General features: G+C 38.8%; 1 protein-coding gene across 3 annotated transcripts; it reads left to right on the top strand.

Annotated features, from left to right (window-relative positions):
* Positions 1-1,729: 1,729 nt before the first annotated feature.
* On the top strand, positions 1,730-26,510 carry HMGCR (3-hydroxy-3-methylglutaryl-CoA reductase). Of its 3 annotated transcripts, none has more exons than XM_042452156.1 (20): positions 1,730-1,869; positions 8,149-8,341; positions 8,645-8,756; positions 9,894-9,981; positions 11,241-11,325; positions 11,566-11,671; positions 13,262-13,368; positions 15,867-15,983; positions 17,264-17,415; positions 19,891-20,132; positions 20,243-20,415; positions 20,775-20,969; positions 21,391-21,549; positions 21,853-22,010; positions 22,141-22,246; positions 22,726-22,896; positions 23,205-23,345; positions 23,460-23,618; positions 24,309-24,463; positions 24,578-26,510. In XM_042452156.1, exons 2-20 carry the CDS (start codon positions 8,177-8,179, stop codon positions 24,630-24,632), a joined length of 2,646 nt encoding a protein of 881 aa, XP_042308090.1. In that variant the 5' UTR covers positions 1,730-1,869; positions 8,149-8,176; the 3' UTR covers positions 24,633-26,510. The 3 variants fall into 3 exon arrangements, with proteins under 3 accessions (XP_042308090.1, XP_042308092.1, XP_042308091.1); XM_042452157.1 differs by lacking the exon at positions 1,730-1,869 and adding an exon at positions 2,043-2,116; XM_042452158.1 differs by lacking the exon at positions 21,391-21,549.
* The last annotated feature ends 15 nt before the right edge of the window (positions 26,511-26,525 follow it).

Raw genomic sequence — 26,525 nt, forward strand, 5'->3', positions numbered from 1 at the left:
TTATGATACCCTTGAATTAGTTTGGCAACCACACTGCAAAATTAATTCAGTTTACTTGCCATGGCTCCATCCTATGGAATCCTGGGATTTGTACTTTGTTGTGGCACCCACTGGGTGACCTTAGGCAAGTCACACTCTCTCAGCCTCAGTGGTAGGCAATGGCAAACCTCTGAACAAATCTTGCCAAGAAAAGCCCCAGGGTAGGTTTGCCAGAAGTCAGGAAGAACTTGAAGGCACAGCAAGCTACAGGAAAAGAGATTCCAGAACAACATTAGGAGGAACTTCCTGACAGTAAGGGCTGTCTGACAGTGGAGCATACTCCCTTGGAGTGGAGTCTCCTTCCTTAGAGGTCTTTAAACAGAGGCTGGATGGCCATCTGTCAGGGATGCTTTGATTGAGAGTTCCTGCATGGCAGAATGGGGCTGGACTGGATGGCCCTTGTGGTCTCTTCCAACTCTATGAACATGGCCTCAGAACCTGAAAAACCCACAAAAAACTTATGGATGCCGGCTATGAAAGCCTTCAACTTCCATGGCAGATAAAGCGGTATCAACCAGAGCTAATTCTACAGTGCAGATGCAGCCAGAGTGCTACAGAGTTGTGAAGAAACCACAGTGACACTACTGTGATTCCTGAGTGATTACTACAGTAGTCTAAAGTCCAGAACACACTGCAGAAATAATCCAGTTTGAGACTGCTTTAAGTGCCCCGGCTCAATGCTAGGGGATTCTGGGAACTGTGGTTTTGTGAGCCATTTAGGCTTCTCTGTCAGAGAGAGAGAGAGAGTTCTGGTGCCACAATAAAGGACAATTCCCAGGATTATCTAGCACAGCCAGGGGAGCTACAGCAGTCTCAAACTGGATTATTTCTGCAGTGCGGCTTTTTTTGGGCCTAGGTCAGATGTCCAGCAAGAGAGAAGCAACAGGGTCTGGCTATGAATATGAAGTAAGGAGAGGCGAAAATGATACTGTGGCTCCATCCGCACTGCAGACATAATCCACTTCGCTACCGCTTCAACTGCCATGGCTCAATGCTGTGAAATCTGATGCATTTGCCTATGTAAATTGTTTGCTTTATGCATTTATCTAATTTGTAAACCACCCTTGATCCTTGGGAAGGCAGTATATAAATAATAATAATAATAATAATAATAATAATAATAATAATAATAATTGTTAAACAATAATTATTAAATTATTATTAAATATAAAATGATAAATATTAAAATTATTATTGTTATTATCTTAGGAATTGCAGTTTGTTGGGGCACCAGAGCTCTCTGACAGAGAAGGCTAAACGTCTCACGACGCTACAGTTCCCAGAATTCCTTAAAATTGAACTGTGGCATTTAAAGCGTTATCGAAGCGAGTTATTTTCGCAGTGCGGACGCAGAGGTGATAGGAGCGGATTAACAGCCGCCTTTTTTTAACAAATGGCAACTCAGTCAGCAACGCTCCCGCGGGCGAGCGCAAATCCCATTGGCCCAGCCGAAGCCTGTATGCAAATGAGCCAGCGACGAACTGACCACTCAGGAGGAACGAGGAGACTCGGGGGCCGTCGCTCATTGGCCGGCGGCCCCGTGGCGAGATGGCGCGTGGCCCCCTCCTGATCCGGCGCGGCGTCGCGCGGCGCAACAGCTTCCCCTGTCTCTCTCCTGTTGCCACGGCGACGGAGCTGGTGACGCGAAGGCAGGGTGGGCGTGGCCGAGGTCCGCCATTGGCTGGGCGATCGGGCGATGACGTCGCCAGCCGGGTGTCCTTGTATAGCGGCGAGGGAGGGCGCCTCAGTTTGCGGCCGGCAACAGAGCGAGCCAGAGGTGGCTACCGAATTCGCCTGTTTCGACACAAACCTTGCGGTCGATTGAACGAGGTAAGGGCCCTTCAGCGGGAGTCACCGCCTCGGGTCTGTTAGTCTGAGAGAAGAGAGGGACGCCGTTTTGAGCCTTTTTTAAACATAAAAATAGAAACTTGCTTCAGGCGCGCCGCGGGCAGCCCTTTTTATTTCATTTCCAGGCCCGGGGTCCTTCTGGAGGGTTCGGAGAGCTCCTCTGCGCCTTCTTCTCTCTGAATGGGGCCCATTATGGCGCCTTGTCCCTCTCTCTCGCGCCGCAGTGACGGTAAGCGGGCGGCTGCTGTGTGCCTTTAAGGCCTTCCTGACTTATGACGACCCTATTATCCTGGGGGGCCCTTGGCAAGGTGGGTTCAGAGGAGGCTGAGAGCCTGTGACTTCTTGCCCAAGGTCACCCAGTGGGTTTCATGGCTGAGCCAGGATTCGCATCACAGAGTTAGTTGGAAGAGGCCCTCAAAAGGGCCTCCCAGTCCATCCCCATTCTGCCATGCAGGAACCCTCCATCAGAGCATCCCCATTGACAGATGGCCATCCAGCCTCTGCTTAAAGACCTCCAAGGAAGGAGACTCCACTACACTCCAAGGAAGGAGTGTGTTCCACTGTCGAACAGCCCTTACTCTCAGCAAGTTCCTCCTAATGTTGAGCTGGAATCTCTTTTCCTGCAGCTTGCATCCATTGTTCTAAGTTCTAGTCTCTGGAGCAGCAGAAAACAAGCTTGCTCCCTCCTCAATATGACATCCCTTCAAATATTTAAACAGGGCTATCATATCACCTCTTAACCTTCTCTTCTCCAGGCTAAACATCCCCAGCTCCCTAAGTCATTCCTCATAGGGCACGGTTTCCAGGCCCTTCACCATTTTAGTCGCCCTCCTTTGGACACGCTCCAGTTTGTCAACATCCTTTTTGAATTGTGGTGCCCATACTGGACACAGTACTCCAGGTGAAGTCTACCCAAAGAAGGATGTCGACAAGCTGAAGCGTGTCCAGAGAAGCCCTATGAGAAGGGCTGGGAGTAGGAATAAGAGTAAAGGAGTAAGAGTAACATTATTGAAAAATACCGTACTTCAGAGAAGGACAAGGAGTAACGCCAAAATCACTACTACTCCCCAGCCCTGCCTATAAGGAACGATTTAGGGAGCTGGGGATGTTTAGCCTGGAGAAGAGAAGGTTAAGAGGTGATATCATAGCCCTGTTTAAATATTTGAAGCGATGTCATGTTGAGGAGGGAGCAAGCTTGTTTTCTGCTGCTCCAGAGAACAGGACCCTGAACAATCGATGCAAGCTGCAGGAAAAGAGATTCCACCTCAACATTAGGAGGAACTTGCTGAGAGTAAGAGCTGTTCGACAGTGGAACACACTCCTTCCTCGGAGTGTGGTGGAATCTCCTTCTTTGGAGGTCTTTAAGCAGAGGCTGGATGGCCATCTGTCAATGGGGATGCTTTGATTATGATTTCCTGCATGGCAGAATGGGGTTGGACTGGGTGGCCCTTTGGGTCTTTTCCAACACTAGGATATTATTTATCATTTACCCCAAGGCAGGTAAGCAGCGGCATTGGAACAAAGGGAAGACAAAACAAATTAAAAACACATTAAGCAATAGAACTACTGATAGCATCGGTTCGACTGAAATTGCTATAGTAGAACGAAGCCACCTGCAACACCAAGTGCAGGAAAAAGTAAAAGGCAGGCTCTATTGTTTACCAGCTTTAAAGGCTCTGTGGGAGCAGGAGATGAAAGAACTGGGGAGATTGCTGCAAGGTGTGGTTGTCGTTGCCTGGATCTGCACTGTTGAAATAATTTAGTTTGATGACTGCTTTAACTGCCGTGACGCCATCCTACAGATTCCTGAGATTTGTAGTTTAAGACCACTTTGACTGCCCTGGTTCAGTGCTAGGGAATCCTGAGGATTGTAGTTTGAAAATGCAGAATGTCTCACAAAACGACAGTTCCTAGAATTGCATAGCATTGAGCCGTGGCAGTTAAAGTGGTCTCAAACTGCATTATTTCTGCAGTGCAGTTCCGACCCCTGTCATTCCCCACCCTACTCTCCGTTGGATTGTTCTTGTCTCCTCTCTGTTGTATTGGTTGCTTCCTTGCTAGATGATTTTAGCTTCTTGTGCTACCCATGCAGATGTGGAGTGGTTCTTCACTACAGTTTGGAGTATCAAGGGGTGGCATCTGGTCCAGGTTTATCATGCCTTGAGGCTGAGGAGAAACTGGGCTTCCAAGTAAAGCCTCTGACTACGTTGTGCAGGTTGTGATCCACTGTTCATAAGAGACAAAATAACTACTATTTTTTTTAGTACTTCGAGAAGCTTATAATTAGACCCTCAAAAGATACAAATATCATGTTTTCCCCCTGGAGACATTATGTGCCTTTTCTGAAAAAGAGATAATCCGTTGGGGATTTTGTTTCACGCTAAGGAGCTGCTAACAGTTCCTCCAAGTCAAGTTCACTTCTCTTCTTTCAGGTTTATCTGTGTATAGAAAGGATGTTTTGTGGATGTGGCTGGTACTAGAGTATTTCCCAGCATAGCAGAACTACACACACATTTGCCTATATAGATCTGAATTTTATTTTATTTTTTTAAAAGGCTGCTTTTTTCTAGCTGTCAAGGACTGGGTCAGTTTTCCATGTCATTTGTCAAGCTAGTTCAGAGTAATTTACCAGTGTTTGTTTTGTGTGTGTATATCATTTACAGATCAGGGTGTGTTTTGGAGTATTATTTTAATGTGAAGCTAAGTGGTGATAAGTCCAATATAGTTGTAATTTGTATTCTATTTTATCTCTTTTAATCACTTCTAATTTTTAAAAAAATTTCCCCCTAATTATATTGGGGAAAATATTTAATAAATCCTTTAAAAAAAGAGGGACAGTACTGACTACAAAAGGTAGAAAAGGAAGATGTACCATGAATTTTTGTCCTACTTTAATGAGTTGCATTGACATCCGCTTAACTCTGAAAGTTAATCAGTGTTCAGTTACCAGAATCTTTTAAGTAGAATTATTGTGTAAAAATGTAGTATGTACACACTGTTATTTTTTTTACTTTGCAGGCTAAAGTAGTTATTCATATTTGATACAGTACCCAGGAGTCTTGACGTTGTGGGTGTCATTCAACATAAACTAGTCAATCAGTATGGTCTCTTTTGTGTGTGCCAAATTAGAGACTTCTAGAAGAAGGTTGTATTACACAGCAGGTCACTTTTTTGCTTACAAATTTAAGTGTTGTGACTAGATGCTGAAGGAATATTTATATATGTTTGACTGTGGAGATTTAATGTTTGCAAAGCTGACATTATTATGTTAGGAAGCAAAGGTGACTTGTTTGGGGGAAATCAAGAACCTGTTTGTCTGCCTCAAGAATTTTATGGTGCTAAAAGTAGAAAATTGGCTCTGGTTAGTACATGATCACCAACGAATACCAGGTGCTATAAACTATATTTCAGAGGAAGGAACTGGCAAAACCACCTCAGAGTCTTCGGAGTTTATCACACTAGCGAGATCCTGCGGGAAAACAGGAGTTAAACGCAATTTACATTCCAATTTAAACAGAACTTGCAAATCACAGTCATTGCGCTAAAATGAAATAACGTAAAGTTAACCTGCAGTTAAAGCAGAGGAAAGTGGAAGCTTTTAAAATTCAGTTTGTTCCGAAAGTAAAAAGCTGCTGGTTTCCTCTGCTTTAATTGTGGATTAACTTCGCATTATTTCCCATTAACTGCGACGTCGTGTGATAAACTTTGGGCATTTCCTGGTTTCCTTCACGTTATATCGCATTTAATTCCCGTTTTCCTGCAGGAAATTGCTAGTGTGATGAACTCTTTCCTTGCCTAAGCAAACCATATGAAATTATCGGGTCATCATAAGTCATCAGGGGACTTGAAGGCACATACTTACAGATGCACACAAAAGTAGAATCTTTCTGGACCATCATAGATCAGAGACTATTATAAAGGAAAATGATTTGCTTAGACACTCAGATCACTAAAATTTAGTCAGCCGCTCATATTCATTTGCCTTTAAAACCATCTGTAGCTCACCAGAGGTCATTAGTAATGAGACAAGATTGAGTGAACAGTCTGGTTTACCTGGGGACAAAACTTGAAATCCTGTACCATTACTTCATGGGTGACTCTTACATTTCTGAAACATGAATGGGTTGCATCTGATACTGCTGTATAATGTGAAGTGTGTTGATTAAAAAAAAACCTAATGGAAGAAGTAGTCAGATTGCTTGTGAATTATGTATTGTGCTATTAAGAAAAGAAGACTATTGCTTTCTTTTGACAAAATGTGCTGTGCTGTAAGCATTTTTAAGATTAATAGGGGTTGGAGTGATGGGACCATAGATAAAGCATTCAAATGTATAAGCATTCCACATATGCCCCATGTTGTGTTAATCTGATACTTGAAATATGCAGTAAGAATGCTGTGCTTTAAAAATGTTGATCCAAAAAATGTAGGCATGCAGGTCAAAAACCTTACAATATAGATTGTTTAAAACCTTGCAACATTTGGGGGGAAAAATCTCCATACGGTTTGCCCGCACCATACGCGGGCTCATTATAGGCGACTTCTGGTTATGTGGAAGCCACAGGAAGGTTGGGACAATGGCGCATGTGCCTGCACAAGCCCCATTATATGTAATGGAGCTTGAGCATATGCGCTTTTTGTCTTATGCCGGGGGGGGGGGGCGGAACGGATCCCCCGCGTAAGGCAAGGGCAGACTGTACTATTTTAGCATTCCCATGAAGCACCTTTATCATTTACTGCCTGTGTTCCCAGGAGAGTAACTTTGGGTTTTGTCAAGACAAGCTCAAGTCCCTTCTACTCATTAACTAAAAAGAAATGTGATCAACAGTCTCTCGCAATCAATATTCCACTGTATATCCCATCATTTTCTCTCAGTGTTGTAGAACACATTAACATTCTTGAACATCAAGCAAATACAGCTTTCCCCTTTTAGGTTAACACTTCAAACTATGGCTTGCAGTATGCACGATACAACTCCTGACAAGTATTTGTGATGTTTACACAGGCCCAAAACACACTGTAGAAATAGTCCAGTTTGAGACTGCTTTAACTGCCCTGGCTCAGTGCTAGGGGCTCCTGGGAATTATAGTTTATTGTGGCACCAGAATTCTCTGACAGAGAAGGCTAAAGGTTTCACAAAACCACAGTTCAGAGAATTCCCTAGTATTGAGTCAGAGCAGTTAAAATGGTCTCAAACTAGATTAGTTCTGCAGTGTGTTTTTGGACCTTTGTCCATGTTAGCCGTTCTCTGTCCCCTAGCTTTCACCAGAGACTTTTTTGCCCTTTTTTTGTATAAGCCACACTATTCTGATCCCTGGATGATGGTGAATTCTGTAAATAAGGTGAGAAAAGTGTGCCCTGCGGACCACTACCAGCCCTTGTAGAGAGTTCAGTTCAGCCTTTTGGACTTCCAGAACCCATGACATTCCCCTCCCAAATTTTTAATCAAAAAACCCCACTCACCACATGTTATAAAGGCTTAATACTGTAGTGCTGTTTTGAAAGGGGGCATCCTAAAATAGCCCCCCAAAAACTAAAAAACAGGCCACATTTCTTTACCAATGAAAGATGTTGTTTATTTGATCAGAAGCATTGTTACAGAGTGTTCATGAAGAGAGGGACATTCTTTTTTTTTGCCAAGTGGGTTCAGGCCCACTACTAATCAGTTGCCTTTGGGAGCTTCTGGAATGGCTTCACAGTCTATTGGGAGAAGTGTTTGTAATTCTGTGAAATATTTTTAAATTAATGGTTTTGTTTTATGTTCAGAAATACAATAAATAAGTACCGTATATACTCAACTATAAGTCGACCTCATGTATAAGTCGAGGTCAGGTTTGGGGGCTAAAATGATGGATTTTGATATGACCCCATGTATAAGTTGAGGGTAAAATTTATAGGCATGTGACAAAGGAGATATAGGATGAAGCAACTTAACAAAATTCCAGTAGGCATAACTGTTTGAGCTTCCACTAAACACTGGATAGATGAGAGAGCAGAGGGGGTCGGTGCTTTCAGGACAGATTACACTTTTGCCTTTCACCAAGGGATGGTTCCCTTTTTATAAGATTTAAAGTACAGTACTTATATTGACCCGTGGATAACTTGACTCAGATTTTTGAGTCAATTTTTGACTAAAATTTCTAGACTTATACATGAGTATATACAGTAATTGTAAATCTGCTTAATCTTCATACAGTCCTCAAACAGCAGCTTTATCCAAATGCATAGTTTACTGCACTAACAGTGTATTTTATTGTATTTAGTCCTAGATCTGAGAAAACAGTTTTGAACATGCTGTCCAGACTATTTCAAATGCATGGCCTTTTTGTGGCCTCTCACCCATGGGAGGTCATTGTGGGGACTGTAACTCTTACTATTTGCATGATGTCCATGAAGATGTTCACTGGTAATGACAAAATCTGTGGATGGAATTATGAATGTCCCAAATTTGAAGAAGTAAGACCACAAATTTATTATTTGCATATTCATTGCTAATGTAATCACTGTTTGAAATTAAAATCTGCTAAATTGATCTAAGATAGCTTCATTGAAGTAGTTTTTAGTGTTGTTGATAGAAATACTTTGTATGAATTTGGTCTTAATCCTCTTGTAGGAATCAATGAATTTAGATTGGAGCTTAGCAATATTAATATTTGAGAAATATGAAGTGCTGAAAAGACTGATAATACTGGTTTTAGAAAAGTAATGTAACTTTTTAATTTTTAAAAGCATATTTATATTATACTCCTCTTTTAACAGGATGTTTTGAGCAGTGATATTATAATACTGACAATCACACGCTGCATAGCAATCCTTTATATATATTTCCAGTTTCAAAATCTGAGGCAGCTTGGATCAAAATATATTTTAGGTAAGCTGTCTTGGTTTGTATCATGGTTTCCATAAGTCATTACAAAACAACGAAATGGAGAATAATTAACCATGCATATCCTGTTAAAACATCAAATCAGATTTGTGCATGTGAATAACCCAATTGCAAAGAACTGATAAATTTGTGCTGAGCCATACTGCAGAACAAATGGATGCTATTGGCAACATTCACAAGATTTTTCTGTTTATAGACTAGGAGAGGTGACCCAACATGCCTGTGTTTTACGCGGGTGTGCCATATGCGGCTTTCAGCATACTCTGCGCCCCGGAAGAACTAATGGGGCATGTGCCCATGGCGCACGTGCGCCATAGGCACAAGCCCCATTACTCCCTATGGGGCTTCAGCATATACTGATTTCCCCTTACACAGAGGGCTCTGGAACGGATCCCTGCATAAGGGGAGGGCACACTGTTTTTGGAAATAGTATTCATGCCCAGTTAAGAAAGAAGAATAAAGTGTTAGTCTTAGCATATTTTTACAGCAGTAATTTAACATAGCAGATGTTGAAATAAGAGAAGAACGCGTTCTTTGGGAGAACTTGAGGTTCTTTTGAGTTAAAAAAAAAGTTTGTGTAGTTCAGGCATGTGGACTACACAACAGAGCCATCTCTGTTGTTCAGAGTTACAGAAGACACATGTGACAACCGTCCACATTGATCTAAGCAAAGGGACATGTTTACAGCATACAGGGTGAAACCATTGTGTGCAGGTGGGTGGTAGATCATTAGTCACATATATCAGGGAATATTACTGCTTAGGGAATTCTGTATGTGGAAAGGTAAGCATGTAACTTAAACTCCCAGAATTTGGTCAGCTGGTTGGTATCCTTATGAGAACTGGGTATGGTCCCAAGTGATCAGGAACTCAGTGCATCTGAGAAGCTGCTACTCAGTTCAGAAGTTTAAGTACTATTCAAAGTGAAGTGACTTGCCCCAAATCTACATTGTGTTCTTATTGAAAATTAAACAAAAAGATGCAAAGTAAAGTGTTGGATCAGATGAGCATGCAGAGGAAAGGATTTGAATTAATAGGTGTTTACAGGTACTCTTTTGCATGGGAATAAGTGTCTGTGACATGTTACGTATTGCCATGTCACACAGACTTTTCTTTTTTCAAGGTATTGCTGGGCTCTTCACAATCTTCTCAAGCTTTGTCTTCAGTACTGTGGTGATTCATTTCCTTGATAAGGAATTGACAGGCTTGAAGTATGTATTATTCATTTTTGTTCATATCAAAATATATTTTCATTTGCACAACAGTAAATGTCATCTTGAAGTTAAGAATGAGTGAATTTGGGCAAATTGGGAACATGTTGCAGAAACTTTCAGAGCGGTCTCTTTTCTAGCAGGAGTTATGGGGTACAGACATAAGTGCATATGAACTCACTCATTACATTTTGTACAGAGCTTACACCTTGAAAGTGAAGTACCAACATATTCCAGAGTCTTCTCAGATGCGTATTCACTTCATGTCCAATTTGTCAGTTTAAATCCACAAAATTCTGTTGGCAATGCTGTACAAAAGTTTCCTATGCTTCCATTTCAACACATTAGTACTATAGTGGCATTGAAAAAATACCCCTACACTCCATCCCCAACCTTACAGAAATGAGAGATTCATTGCCCTAAAATATTTTTCATCTCATCATTACTGTTCATTTTTTACTGTAGATTAGTTAGGCTTTTCTAGTGACTTTCATACTTCCTGCTATCTTTACAAAGAACAATCTTGTAGAACTTTAAAAAATTGCACTTCAGTACAGTGAGCCTTCCATATCCACAAATTCAACTGGTCACAGATCATCAAGCCCCATATTATTAAATGGCAGCAACATGAACATAGGCACACTGAAGTATGTGTGTACATGTTGTTGCCATTTAATAATGTGGGCCATGATCACCCGCATTTTTCGGTATCTGTGCGGGGTCCTGGAAGCAAACCGTGCAGATCTGAAGGGCCCACTGTATAAGCTTTTGCAGACTACAGCCCAGCAAATCATTTGCCATACCTTCGGCCTGTTACAGACTGCCAAAATAAAGCTGCTTCGGGTCTCTTTGGAGGTATGTGATTTAAATGATGCATGGGTCCTAAGAGTCCGGAGGTCGCGCCAAAGCCACACTCCATTCCTAAGCACTGGAGTGCAGCTTTGGTGCAGCTTCCGGATTCTTCGGATGCATGCATCATTTAAACAGCATACCTCCAAAGAGATGCGAAGCAGCTTTATTTTGGCAGTCTGTAACAGGCCTTCATATATTTTCATGACACACAGTGCCTATCGTGTATCCAAATGTATGCTGAGGTGGAAGATCAGGTGTATTGATTTACTCTATCTAGTAGAAAATATTGATTACTTTCAATATAAATTATTTGTGCTTTCATAATTGTAGAAGTCTACAAGACTTGTTATTTTGCACATTTCTAAATTATACTTTAAACAGCCAATATTCTTTTTGAATCTTTTCAGTGAAGCACTGCCATTCTTCTTACTTCTGATTGACCTCTCCAGAGCTAGTGCATTAGCCAAGTTTGCACTCAGTTCCAATTCACAGGTCAGCATGCATCTCTGTTTTGATAATGTGTATTTTTGTAGCATAACTGAAATTTATTGGCCTTCAAAGGTATATATAGTTTGTCATAAAAATAAATCCCTACATGGATTTTGTTGATGTAAAATCATTGTACATATTGGACACACTTTTATTTTTTATTTTATTCTGTATCAGCATTGGTAACAAATATTAAATTTCCAATTTGTATTTTAACTGCTTAAATATTTGTATTTCATGTAGGATGAAGTAAGAGACAACATTTCACGTGGAATGGCAATCTTGGGCCCTACATTTACACTTGATGCCTTAGTGGAATGTCTTGTGATTGGTGTTGGTACAATGTCTGGTAAGTCTGGAGCTCTCAGTGTATTTTTTAAAATTTCCATCTTATTTGAGAACATAAAAAAGATTGATACTTACACCTATGTTATAGGAGGGGAAAGATAAAATGTGGGCTTATGCAGATGCCTATGCAAGTTGTTGAACTGCAGCTCACAACATTCTTCACCTTTAAACTATACTAGCTGGGGCAGTCAATAGCTTCTAAAGATCTACATGTTCCCTAGAGAGTGGAAGTGAGTGCAGTTGTCTGTACTCCTGCCAGATATGAATTAAATGTTCTGCCTTTAGGACATATATGCCTGAATTATATAACAGCAGTTTTTAAAGAAAGTAATTAAGATCTTATGGGAAATTATTTGGCATGGTTTCTTTGTGTCTTGTCCATGAGAGTGCTAGGATGGTAGTCATGATGTTCCTAACGTGCATTGCATAAGGATTACAAACTGATAATTTGCTAGTGTTTTCTATGACAGTATTCAATAAGACAAAATTAATTAATTGAATTTTTGGAGGTATTACTCAGTCAACTGATAAAAAACCAGATATTTCACTTTATTTTGCAAGTTAACTATACATTGTTGAAAAATGCTGTGTGTGTGTGTGTATACATGCATGCATGATTAAACTGTACCTATAAAATAGGCCTTTGTTAGCTTGCGCTGTCTTGAAAGTAATTCGCATATGCATGGCAAATATATTTATTGCCTGAAAAAGAACCAACTCGTTCCACATTACAAATGATACCTGTCCTGGTCATCCTATTCGCAATGGTCCTCCAACCTCAGGATCATTTCTCCCCTCCCCTGCAAATCCTGTTGTGAGCTGCATTATGGAGGACTCAGCAAGAAATCCTCATTCTTAAATTGCTGCAGAGGAGCATTCCACAGCAACATAGGCCATTCCACAAGCACTTGTGGATCTTCGGTGGAGGTTTCTTACTGGCTCATCTCCCCATCTATTGATAGATCATGCCTGTGTTGTAGATAATGCAACAATAACAACACTTGGCTGCTCCAGTTACACTGACTGCCCATTTATTGGTGCTAGTTTTCATCTTCAAACCTGTATTAACCTGCTTGAGCATTGTGTTTGCCTTATGGACCTTGTTTTCTGATCCTTCAGCAGGAGCTGTTAGGCTAGTCAGTACTGGAGATAAAAAAAATTTCTGATTCCCCCAATCACATGGGATCTCCCCTGCTGCGGAGATGCAAATGGCTCCCTTACTATAGGTTTTTTTGAAAACCCTAAGACATTTTGATTCTGGTCTGTTTCTGTATTGTCTCTCTATATGTTTTTTAAAACATTGTACTTTCTGTTTTATGTATTTATTTTTATTTACATAGTTATTTGTCCTTATTATTACATATTTAAAAAATTCACATTGTAAACTCTATCTGTTAATGACACTACTAGAGAAACTACATTCTTATGACTTTTACCCATTTTTATTATGTGATTACATGGTTCAGCTGTATCTATAAGCATGTTTTTTATGTCTGAGTATTTGTGATTTGTTTGTTGTATGTTATTTGTATTACCCTTCAAATAGAAAAATGCTGCAATTCTAATTGCTTGGTCCTTGTCTTTCTGACAGGAGTAAGACAGCTTGAAATCATGTGCTGTTTTGGCTGCATGTCTGTCCTAGCCAACTACTTTGTCTTCATGACTTTCTTTCCTGCATGTGTATCTCTGGTATTAGAGGTAAGAGCTCATCAAACATCATCATTGGTATAACAGCTGTCTAGTTGCTAGGATCTGTAAAATGTGCCACATGGTTACAGTTCAGATAAATGGCATTAAAATTTCCTCTCTCTTTGATCTGAAATATGAGAAAATGTCATATGACAAGGAGTGTTCCTTGAACAACAGACGAACCCTGAAAAAAATAATTAATTTACTGGAAACGATTTTGGAATAACCAATTTTGTTATACTTGCTATTTCTTTGAATTACCATATATACTTGACTATAAGTTGACCTCACGTATAAGTCGAGGGCAGGTTTTGGGGGCAAAATTATGGATATTGATATGACCCTTGGATAAGTCGACGGTTAAACTTAGGGACATAGAACATAGGATCTAAATGATGAAGCTAAGGAAAACAATGCCAAAGAACCTACAGTATTATGGCAGGCATAACCATTTTGGCTCGCACTAAAGGCTGGATGGAAGAGAGAGTAGAGGGAAGTCAGTGCTTTCAGAACAGAATGCACTCTTGCCTTTCACCAGGGGATGGTTCCCTTTTTACTAAGTGTTAAAGCATAATATTTACGTTGACCTAGTTTTTTGAGATCAATTTTTTGACTTAAAATTTCTAGACTTATACATGAGTATATACAGTATATGGATGCAATTATTTTTCAGTCAGAGGAAAGTAGCATCCTCCATGTTCATTGCTGCCAGGAGTTCATGCAGAGTATTGGAGAACTCAAATTATATCCACATTGAGGACCGGTAGATAAAATGTGGTTCCTTGCATTAACATCCAAGTTATGACATTATATGAGAGTAAAATAAGCAAGGTAGTTAGAACTAATATAATGTAAACTGTTTTCAAGTCCTTAACTGCTGTAAATTTATGACTTATGATAAGATACTTTAGATTGCAATGTATATTATAGACATACAGCAATTAAGTAATTATGTCATTATACAACTATACCTCATCTAAACGTGTGATTAACATGTTGCACAGAGTTTTCCTCACTGAAGTTATGTTTATTTAACTTTAAATATACATAATTCATACATGTATTACATACTACCTATTCACATACAAATACATTTGTATATATTACATTACATTACATTTGTATATACAGTGGTACCCCGGGATACGAAATACCCACGTTACGAAATTTCCGGGATACGAAAAAATCCCATAGGAAATAACTGTTCCGGGTTACGAAGGTTATTTCGGGTTACGAAGAAAATTTTGGTGCTTTTCGGCGCTATTTCACACGAAATCGCGGCTTTTCCCCATTAGCGCCTATGGGTTTTCGGCTTGCGAAGGCTTTTCGGGTTACGAAAGCGGTGGCGGAACGAATTAATTTCGTAACCCGAGGTACCCCTGTATTTATATATATATTAAAACTTTCTAAGATAATCATTCACATATTACTGTTACCATTACTGAATCATTAATAATAATAATCCTACTTCAAACCATCCCACTTTACCTATTTATCTTTTCTTAATCTATTCTTTGCATCTCTCATTCTCCTTCATTCTTTCTCACTTACTTTCCCCTTACTGTCTTACCTTCTCCCTCAGCTCCTTCAATTCTCTACTCCTTCCTTCTCCCCCAGTTAAACTTTCATCCTTATGTCCTTCCTCTTCCCCTTCCTTTTCTCAGTCTTCTTATCTTTCCCCTGCTGTCTCACTCTTCTACCTCCTCTTACCTTCTACATAACTTATCTAACCTTCGTTCCACATTCTTCCACTTTCTTCACATTCACACTGTCTTTCCTTCTTATCAAATGCTGACTTATTCCAATTGTCTCTTAACTTTCAATTTTTTTCAAGCTCTCTGAAACCTGATCTACATTCCATTCCCTCATATATATTTTTTGCAATATGTTTCGATTAGCTTATTTTAAACAATCTCATATTTGATTAAATTCTTCATTTTGTATCTAATATATTGCTAAGATTATTTTATTCAGAAATGTTTTTATTTCAATTTTTTAAAAGATAGGAATTTGATATATATAGAGTCCACTGTATAAATTTTTCATCAGCAGTTGAAATGAATAGAAGCTACACATAAGCATTACTATCTTCGTGCAGTTCCTACTCATTCATATACAGGATAACTTCACATTGAAGCAAGTGCTGTACATAATATGGGACACTATATGAGCTAAGGGTAACAGCCATGGTTATTTGTAAATTCTTAGCTTTGGTATAATTATAATGGTTCATACTGTAATTATGTTTGCAGCATGGTTGCATATTCCAGTTGCTCTAAATTTATGACAGATTGAAGTTAACATTTTCTATCCAGATGTGCATCTGACAAATTTGCATAAATGATCAACAGTTCTGTCTCCTAAATATTAGAGAAGAATCTTTACTACCCTTCTTATTTTGGAACATTAATTGAACTTTCTATATAATGGCATTTAGCTTTTAGTAGCATAATAAATCATGATTCTGGGCAAGTGGTTACTAAATGTGTCGCACATTCTTCCTGCAGCTTTCACGGGAAAGTCGCGAAGGCCATCCCATATGGCAGCTCAGCCACTTTGCTCGTGTTCTAGAAGAAGAAGAAAATAAACCCAATCCTGTAACACAGAGGGTGAAAATGATTATGGTAACATTTGTTTTTTGTGAAATCCTATTAATGTGAAATAAAAATACAGAAGGCTCAGTTTTCTCCAAACGTAAAAAATACAGGCAGTTGCCAGCAGGTCAGAATAAAGAGATAATTTCAGGGCCATGTGGGCTCAATGCCTGCTGTGAAGCTATAGTGCCCCCCTGTCCTAACATATTCAACAAGAGTTTGAAGTTTTATGTTCCATTGAAAGAAGTTGAATTGTTATAGGATAAATATTGAAATCATAACAGTCATCAAGAGAACAGCCTAGTTTTAAAAACTGATTCAGTTTTACCTGATAATATTTCACTTTTCAAATAATAGTACAGATCTGGTCACAAAGATATGTTAATTTGCAATTCTGGTAGAGCTTTTTGAACCATCTAGAAAAGTATATTCCATGTCTTTAATACATGTATATGTATTCTATTGCATCTTCTTCTTCATCCATGGACACCTACATGATTTAAGTAGGTGCTTGAAACCAGACAGTGCATCAGGCAGGGTTGAGGTATTAGGGAGCCTCAATTACATACACACACACACACACACACACACACACACAGATGGAGGTAAGTTCTGAACTGGGCACCCAAAAGAAAAGTTTAGACCTTTTGGGCACCACAGCATTTGTTTTACAATTTTCAGTTTTTAATTGAAATAACATGTACGTTGTCCTAAAAAGTTCTATAGCTAGATGTCATCTTCCACATTCTTGCTGTCATTTATTTATTGACTATAGGGAAACATACTTTTTCATATTTAAATGTAGGTAACTAAATGAGCATGACAAAGCCATTAATCCATTTTTGTGATGAGTTTTAATTGTTGCTATTAGGTAATTATTGAGAGAAATTTAGAAATTTATTTATTAAAAAAATCAAAAATCTGTTTTGAGTTTTTGTAAAAAATATTGTGTTGTGTTTTTTTTTTAATTTACTTTGATCTGCCCTGAGTTCATAAAAAGGGCATGAACCAGAGTTATTGCAATTTTCCTCTGTGGATTTATTTTTATTGGAACATAAACATTTAATTTCAGAAAAGCTTTAACTGTAGCAATTTAATGAAGTCAGAAAATTAAAGAAAAAGTAAATATAAAGGACACAGGTATCTTGTAATGAACAATTTTCTTACAACAGTAAGATTGCCTTTAAATGGAACTGTACACTCAAATTAACAAATCAACCTCCACCTGTTCAACTTTGTACATGTGCGGTATTCATAAGATGCTAATGCATATTCTTGGATTAGCCAGTAATTGCTTTTTCAAATTTTAGTCTCTAGGTTTAGTTCTTGTTCATGCTCACAGTCGCTGGATAGCGGAGCCATCGACACAAAATAGCACGGCAGAAATATCTGTGGGACTCGATGAAAATGCACCAAAAAGAATTGAGCCAAATGTTTCTCTGTGGCAATTCTATCTTTCCAGGTGTGTTTAAATATAGTCAGGCTAATCAATATTTGATTGCATCTGTCATTTATTTTTTATTTACAGTGAATTAAGGTACTGATTTGTGCAAGTAACCACAGACTCAATATATCTAGTAACATAGACTGAAGTGAAGAAGATGCAGCCTGCAGGCCAAATGCTACCCCCACCCCACTTCTGCAGCCACTTGAAGACTCTTGACTGCCCACAAATTTTAAAAATAAAAATTGACATGGGGTTTGGATTATCTTTCTCCTGAAAACTGCACCAAACTACTCCCCTAGAACTTCTCTCTAAACTTGTATTTTGGCTACAAATTGGCCAAAAATAGTGACTGAAAGGGACATGAACACAGATGCAGGAGAGCTGCAAGTGTGAAAGCTGCCCTCCCTACATCTGGCCACTCAGTGGTTGCCTAAATGACTTACACGGTGGTTTAGCTGTTCAAATAAATGAAGTATTTAGGGTTCATTTATACATTACTCTTGCAGTGTGGTAGTTCCATAAATTTTAACATCCCAACAGTTAATAACTGTATTAGTCATATGAGTTGAGATGATTACCATTTAGCCAACAGGGAAGGGTAGGAGCGACCATGTGATACGCCCATCCTAGATATTTACTGATTACAAATATTAACATTGAACCTTAGACTCTGATAATGTAAAAGTGGTACAGTAATTTAGTATTACAGTATATGATGTCTTATTTCATTATATTTCCCTGATTCACTAGGTCATATTATAAAAAGGAGGAGGGAAGAGTGCATATTTTGAATCTATGAAGAGTTAAGGTGTAATTAACCTATGTAAACTGGTCTTGAATATTCTTGTATAAGATCAGAATGTTAGAGGTGTATTGGAAGAGGAAGCGGAGGATTAATTTATATAGGGATATTTCTTTCTATAATGCTTCATGTAGTTGATTTACCTAGGATAACACTATTCTAAAAACAGACCCTGGTTGATTAGACCTGTTCCACCAGACTTCCATATGTCCACACAAATACATCAAAGGAAAAAAGTGATTTTTGAGGAAGTGTTTGAAGAAAATAAGAGGGTAGATTTTAGAGAAGGAATTTCAGGCATACAGGAGAGCTAGAGAAAAGATAAAGGTCAGCCTAGTCCAGTTGTGTTACTTATAGGCATCTCCCACTTTTCAACTTACAATTTTTTGACAACTATTTTCAACTGTTGTAAATTATACTCAAAATCCATGTATTCAAAAGAAAACAAAACAAAAAGCTTCATTTATATACCGCTTCATACCGCCTAAGCAGTGTCTAAGTGGTTTACAACTGTAAGCTAATTTTCCCCCAACAATCTGGGTAGTCATTTTAGCAACCTTGGAAGGATGCAAGCCTGAGTCAAGCTTGAGCCCTTTTGCTCTTCTTGAACTCGCAACCTTGTGGTTTTGAGTGAGTGCTGCAGTACAGGCATTTAACCACTGCGCCACCAGGACTCCTCTAGTGGTCTGTTCTTTCAGCCTTGCATCAAATTTATGCTTCTGGCTATGCACTAGTATAAAAGGGTTGAAAAAGCTGTGATTCATTCTTAGGTTCAAACAGATCAGAAAGGGCAGTTCTTTACTTTTTATTGGGAGATTAATGCTTGTTTGGCTGAGACAACTATGGACTGGGCAGGGGAGGCATTAATGTCGTGTACAACCACAGCAATTATGTGGGCTTCCACTCCGGCAGTTTCTCTTTTTCCCTGCTTTCCCAACAGCCAGAGTTAAAGAAAGGTGACAAAGGAGGAGCAGTTCAAAGTGAAGAAGATTCCAGTGGCTCCAGTGTCACTGAGTCTGTGAATCTACTCTGAACTGTTCCTTCGGCTGTTGAAAAAACAGGGGAGGGACGGAAGGAAATCAGGAAAGCAAGAGCACTACAATTGCCAAAAAGCACTGCATGAAGTGAGCTGAACCAAAACTCGCACTGCTGCTGCCTCCTCAGAGAGCCAGTAGCCATTAGGTAATGACATCATGCAGGCAGCACCTCTGACTGGACTCAACTTCCTGCCACTCAAAGTGATGAGGCACTTGGTCCTTCCTGCCAAAGGAGGACTGCCTGCCACTGCCATGCCCATCAAGCCTGTGCACATCCTCCCACTTTCCTTCATCTGCTCTCTTCAGTCCATGCCGCTGCCTAGCTAAAATGCTTCCTCTCATAGAAAGAAAATAAATAGCATCCCCCTTTTGGGGCAGTGCTTGGTTCCCTAACCTGTCAGATAAGTGAGGGGACTTATTTATTTGTGTATTTATTGTAAAAACAAAAAACCAAGTCACCTGTTAAATAGCAAGAATTCCAATGTCTAGTAGGTAAGGAAGCATTTGCACTGGAAGGATCAAAGACAAGAAGGTTTTTTTTAAAGGGATAGAAAGATTAGCTAATTTTCCTTATATTAAAATGTCATTAAGAAGGTTTTCATTACAGTAGTGTAAGAATATGTATTGTCTGTTTTATTTAATCATTTCTAGAATGGCCAGTATGGATATTGAACAAGTAATTACACTTGGCTTAGCTCTTCTCCTTGCTGTCAAATACATCTTCTTTGAGCAGACTGAGATGGAATCCACATTGTCATTGAAGAACCCTATAACATCTCCATTAGTGATCCAGAAAAAAATTCCTGAAAACTGCTGCAGAAAACAATCTGTACCTTTAAAAAATAATCCCATTTCCAAAAAAGTAGATGCTCCATTTGCCAAAAATGAAAAAGGTAAACTCTTCAATAATAACAGCTTATAATTTTTAAAAAAATAATACTAAAGCTTGGAACATACAAACATCTATTTTCCTTTCAAATTCTGATTATTGGTTTTTATGCAGATGAAACTATAAAGCCTTTCCTACCGGAGTCACTAGCAAAGGCCACCTTTGTGGTTGGTACTTGTGCACCTGAAGAAACTTCATCAGTATGTAATACTACAGTCCCTGACACTGAATTGCCTAAAGAGTCACGCTCCATTGAAGAATGTCTCTCAGTACTTCAGAATGGCAAGGTAAGAAAGTAAAATAACTGTGTGTGACAGGCATTTTTAAAATATTCAGTATGGATATATGCTATCTTTGTGAGTGTGGCTTGTGGAATAAATTGAGAAATTGCCTGTTTTTCTACTCCGGCTTATAACACACTGAAATTCTGAAAAAATCTTTCATTTTGGACCTTTCAGAGACTGAGTGTTGACAGTAACAGAAAGATGTTCTTACAAGCAATTTACACTGAAGTTGTTGTACCTCCAGTGTCTGTCTCACCAACTTCTCTTATCAGTGGCAGTGTTTCTTTAGTATTGGTTACCAGCAAAGAGGTGGTTTATAGACAGAGAGCCAGTAAGATAATCCAATATTTTCTTCTTCCTAGATGGGTGCAAGGTTCCTTACTGATGCTGAGGTAATTAGTTTAGTCACTGCAAAGCATATTCCTGCTTACAAGCTGGAAACTTTAATGGAAACTCAGGAACGTGGTGTATCAATTAGAAGACAAATTTTATCTCAGAAACTTCCTGAACCTTCCTCCCTACATTATCTTCCTTACAAAAACTACAATTATTCTTTGGTAAGTAGATGTGCCGGTTAATTGAGATGAATGTGCAGATTAATTTATTTATGAATAGAAGAATCAAATGTTTTAAGGCTTTTGATTTGGGATTGAGTTTAAACTGAGTTTAGTCATTAGCAGCAGATATGAGTTCTCATCCTGAAGGAAATGATAGACAGCAGATAGTTAGAAGTGAACATTCTTTGTAGGTTTTTTGTTGCTTCTGAAGTACAGAAGATGTAGAAAGTGTGTTTCAAGATGATATAAATAACAGTCTTTGTGTTTGTGTCAGTTTGGTATTTTAGTAAGTTAATAATCAGGTTTATGTTTCAACAAACATAACGAAAAAGATTAGTGTTCACAAAGTATTGCTCGCCATAGAATAATAAGGGAATACTTAATTTTTTAAAAAAGTACTTTTGTTGACTTTTGTGTTAAGGTAATGGGTGCCTGCTGTGAAAATGTGATTGGATACATGCCAATCCCTGTGGGAGTGGTTGGCCCCCTTCTTCTGGACAACAAAGAGTTTCATATTCCAATGGCAACAACAGAAGGTTGTCTGGTGGCAAGCACAAATAGAGGGTGCAGAGCAATATGTGTAAGTACCAATGAGCAGGGTTGGTAGGGCTGTAATTTAAACAGTTATGTTGAACTGCATCCAGCTGTGCTTGTCTGGTAATGGAGCAGACGGTGGAGGTGGAATAGATTCCCCTTCCCCTCCACAGTTCCACATGCAGCCTACAAACATTCAGGGGCAGAAACAGGATGGGGAAAGGGACATGATGTTTATGAACATAAGTTTACCCTTCTGTTGTCAGATGTTTCTTTAAGGTGTCCAAAAATAATAATGTGGAATTTGCCCTTTTAGAAATCTGTAATCATTTTCTTCTCCTTACCTCAGCTTGGTGGAGGTGCCAGGAGCCGTATTTTGGCTGATGGAATGACTCGAGGTCCTGTGATAAGGCTACCAACTGCCTGCCAGTCTGCAGAAGTGAAAGCTTGGCTTGAAACACCGGAGGGTTTTAAGATAGTCAAAGATGCATTTGATAGCACCAGCAGGTTAGAATTTTTTGTGGTAAAAGAGAGGGATATCTTCCTTTTTCTTTCTTTCTGTAACACACTTGGAAGCAGTTCATCCAAAATACATTTTGGGACTACATATTTATATAGTAAATAATTATATTTACAGGTTTGCTCGTCTCCAAAGGCTTCATATTGGTTTGGCTGGACGCAACCTCTATATTCGCTTCCAGGCTAGAACTGGTGATGCAATGGGAATGAATATGATTTCAAAAGTAAGTGTGAGGGTTTGTTCTGTGCATTTAAACAAATACCGATTTCAAAATACAGTAATGAATACAAACACTTTTTAAATAAGATATCCTGGGGAATGGAGAAGAAACAAGTTAAAGATCTAGAGTTCTGCTTGAATGTAACTGTGTTACTGAACTGAGAAAATGGTATTGCAGTTCAGCTTAATGAGCCACAGTTCACACTTGTTGGAGCAAAATCCAACCTAATGTTTGGCACAAACATTCCAGAGTAACTGTTACCATGACTGAAATGGCTACCTGATGTAATTCACATTGTGGATGACTCCTCTTTTTTAATCCCCAATTTCAACAGTGCTTCTGGAATTCAGTTTTAGGTATTAAATAAATTCTATTTTATTATTAAAAGAAACATAAAAATCAGCAAGTACTGCAGGAATATTGCTGGTTATGTATAAATATATTTTCTTTCCTTCTCCTTTCCCATCACCTTCTCAAATCAGGGTACAGAGAAGGCACTTGCAAGACTGCAGGAAGAGTTTCCTGATCTCTACATTTTAGCTGTTAGTGGTAACTACTGTACAGATAAAAAGCCAGCTGCCATCAACTGGGTAGAAGGGAGAGGGAAATCAGTCGTCTGTGAAGCAGTCATTCCAGCAAAAGTTGTCAAAGAAGTGAGTACCTGCTGTGTAAGCCACCTCTGTTTAATCAAAGTGCAAAGAAATAATTTGTAAATTACTGTAATGCACTTTAAAAATTTGATAGGTTCAGAGGGTTTCATCCAGATCCTGTTTAGGTGGGGGTAGTCATCTTAATTTCGAATTATTGCTTTCCTTCTACTCAATCTGGTAATATTTCAGACAGATTCTATGTGTGTGCTATTCTTCTAGGTAAGAGACAAAAATGTGTTTATTACCATCATGCTTTCCACACTAAGTGGAACTATATAGGAGCTTTATTTTTTTCTCTCGGTTCGTTTTAGGTATTGAAGACTACCACAGACGCCATGGTAGAAGTCAACATAAACAAAAATTTGGTTGGATCTGCAATGGCTGGTAGCATAGGTGGCTACAATGCTCATGCAGCAAACATTGTCACTGCCATGTACATTGCATGTGGGCAGGTAAGTTTTATTTTTATTTACCATTCTGTGTGTACGTGTGTGAGAGAGAGGGACACCATCTGTTTAAATACCTGTTGATGCTAAAATCATGTGTTTTATTTTTTACCTGCCAAGGATGCAGCACAGAATATCAGCAGCTCAAACTGCATTACATTGATGGAGTCAGCTGGTCCTACCAACGAAGATCTATATATCAGTTGCACAATGCCTTCAATAGAAATCGGGACTGTGGGTGGAGGAACCAACCTGTTACCACAGCAGGCTTGTTTGCAGGTATGAAGACTCAGAAGTAATACATGTATGAGTATCAAAGGAAATAAATTTGCAAAATTATAACCCAACCCAGTTTTGTATCACAAGACCTGAGTCATATATTTCTGACCCAAGTTTTGCAATTTGACATCATTGCACTCTGCCAGCAAACGCCCACATTTGAAAGCCCTATTGCTTTCTTTCTATTGCTTTTTAATCCAGAATATATGGGAATGATCAATTCCTCACCTGTACCAGTGGGGGGGGGAGTCACAAATATTTACCTATCAGGTGCATGCGTGCATTTAAAGCAGTAACAGTATGTGACTGTTAGAAGAATGCTTCTAATTTTAGAGAAGTGTACCTTGGGAATGTTTGGTTGTATGTTAGTCTGTAAGGCTTCAACCTTATCTTTGAAGTTGTTCTGGACTGTTGACTTCAAACTATTTTTGTCTCAAGTAACTGGCAGTGATTTTCCAAGGTCACATGCAGAGATCTTTGCTGCCTGATGTCTTTTATTTAAGGTTCCTAGACATTGGACTTGCTGAATACGTAGCTCTGTTGCTTGTACAGTTTTATCACTGAGCTATCGAGTCTACTATTTGTCAGTATTTTGAAAGTAGATTAAAAGTTGCAAGGTGAGGACCAGAGGAGTCTTGAAAAGAACACTGCCTTTTTCTGAGGCATGTTATTATCTTCTGTTGTTTACAGATGTTGGGGGTGCAAGGAGCAAGTACAGAAAATCCTGGAGAAAATGCCCGGCAGCTTGCCAAAATTGTGTGCGCTACAGTAATGGCAGGAGAACTGTCCCTTATGGCTGCCTTAGCTGCAGGGCATTTAGTCAAAAGCCACATGATTCACAACAGGTAATAAGACAGTACATTTACTTAGTCTAAATTGTTCCTTACCAGCTAACAAAGCATACCTAATGTAGAAACCTAACAGACTTGGATTTTATTTGTTTACCTTGCTTTTGACAGGTCAAAAATAAATCTACAAGATCTTCAGGGAACATGTACCAAGAAAGCTGTGTGAAATTGACAGAAACTTGAAACAAATGATTGCTATGACAAATTGACAAGTGAAAGGAAACAGCACATGATCTGTGACTTTTAGAAGGAAGATAAATGTTCAATACATTGGATTGTTGGAAGGACACATGGGATCGGTGGGTGTGGAACCCACACCTGGCTGTTTGCATCCTTTGTCCCTTTTGAATACCAAAAGGATGCTTCTCTATAGGAAATATTTCAGAGGGTTTTTAATTCTGACATGGAACTCTAGCTTGTTCTGAGTGATATGTTCTATGCTATGGAGCTCCATGTAGTTTATCCAAGCTATCCAAAATGATTAACCTTGCTCCTTTTAGCAGTGAAAATAATCTGGCTATTGTAACTTACTGGTTTGGGGTTTTAAACCAGCCTACTCCATTAATTGCTTTCTTGTGTTCATTGTTTTTCAGGCCAACTTGGTATATTTTGTGTACAACCCTGAAACAACCTGTTATTCTTGTGAGCCAGGCATTAAATTTGCATCAAATCATCTCATTCCAGCAGAATAGCAAATTGGTGTGGGTGGGGGATGGTTGGATGGGTTTTATTTGTTGCCATTATTCATTTTAGCCAAACTGCTCTTCACAGACTCTTTTTAATCTGGTCAGATTTATAAGGTTAGAATTTGGACATGGGGATGAATTTAGTTGAATCACAATATTCAGAATCTTCTTTCAGGATGCTTCACTTAGTTGTGCTGTTTGTACAAAGGGAACGTATGCATTGTTGCAAAAAAGATATGATCCATAGAGACTATATTTCAAAATATAACCCACTGAGTTAAAATTCTCAGGTGTTTTGTTCAGACGGACTTTTCTGTACCATCCAGTGCGAAATTCTCTGGAGCAAAGCCCATGGGTGGCAGCTGATAAAAAATCACTGTAGAACCTATAGAACCTATTTGTTTCAGTGATACCTTTCCTAAAAGAAGTACACAGTTGCCTGCACCTTTAAATGGTTAAGGTTTTAATGGGGATGGTTTTGAATAACGAATTCAGAAACATGTTTACACTTTTTTTCAATCATCACTTTGGAGTATGGTGTGAATGTTTTTATTTTATTTTTTACAGGAATAGGTGCATGACTTGACATGAGAGATCTGTTAAAAATCCATGCTGCTTTATTACTGATACTTTATTTAATTATTTTCCTTGAAATTATAATTTATTTGGGGGTAAGATCCAAATTGCTCCTCACTTCTTTTGAAGGACTGCTAACAACCAGATTCACTGAAATGATGTTAGAAGAAAAGTGAATGCAGCAAAGGTAGCTGCCTATCAGTGAAGTCTACTACAAAGCTACAGAGAACCAGTCTGAAGAGAGAGAGCAGGAGTTCAGATGTACTCCTTATCCCTTGTCAGATGCAGTGACGACATTGCTCCAAACTGGCTAAAATGATGGTTTGAGTTCTGGGATCCTTTTGTTCCACTTGGAACTAATTGCAAGAGACCCACCTCTTCCAAGCTCAGTAAAATTGAGTGGAATATATATATGTATATGTATACATACACATTTTGTACATAAAATATCTAACTAGTATGTATTAGGTTCATAAGCTAATGCAAGTCAACCTATTACTTGCTAGATATGTGCTGTGGCTGTTTGTAAATAGCATCATGAATGTCCCTCTTCCTACAGTATTCTTGTCCAGCAACTACCTTTTTATTATTTATGCAGAGTTCAAATTTAACAGGTTTTATTATTTAATGCAACACTGGGCTAGCAATAAACAGTCTGTACAGTGTCCGTTTTGGTGAATGCAACTGACATTCTGTCTTTCCAAAAACCATTTTGTACTATTAAAAACTGTACATTTTGGTACAATTTTTCCCGTTTCAGTAAAACAATGGAAACAACTGAATTTGACTAAGCTTTT

The sequence above is a fragment of the Sceloporus undulatus genome, chromosome 2 (assembly GCF_019175285.1).
Source record: "Sceloporus undulatus isolate JIND9_A2432 ecotype Alabama chromosome 2, SceUnd_v1.1, whole genome shotgun sequence".
NCBI lineage: Eukaryota > Metazoa > Chordata > Lepidosauria > Squamata > Phrynosomatidae > Sceloporus > Sceloporus undulatus.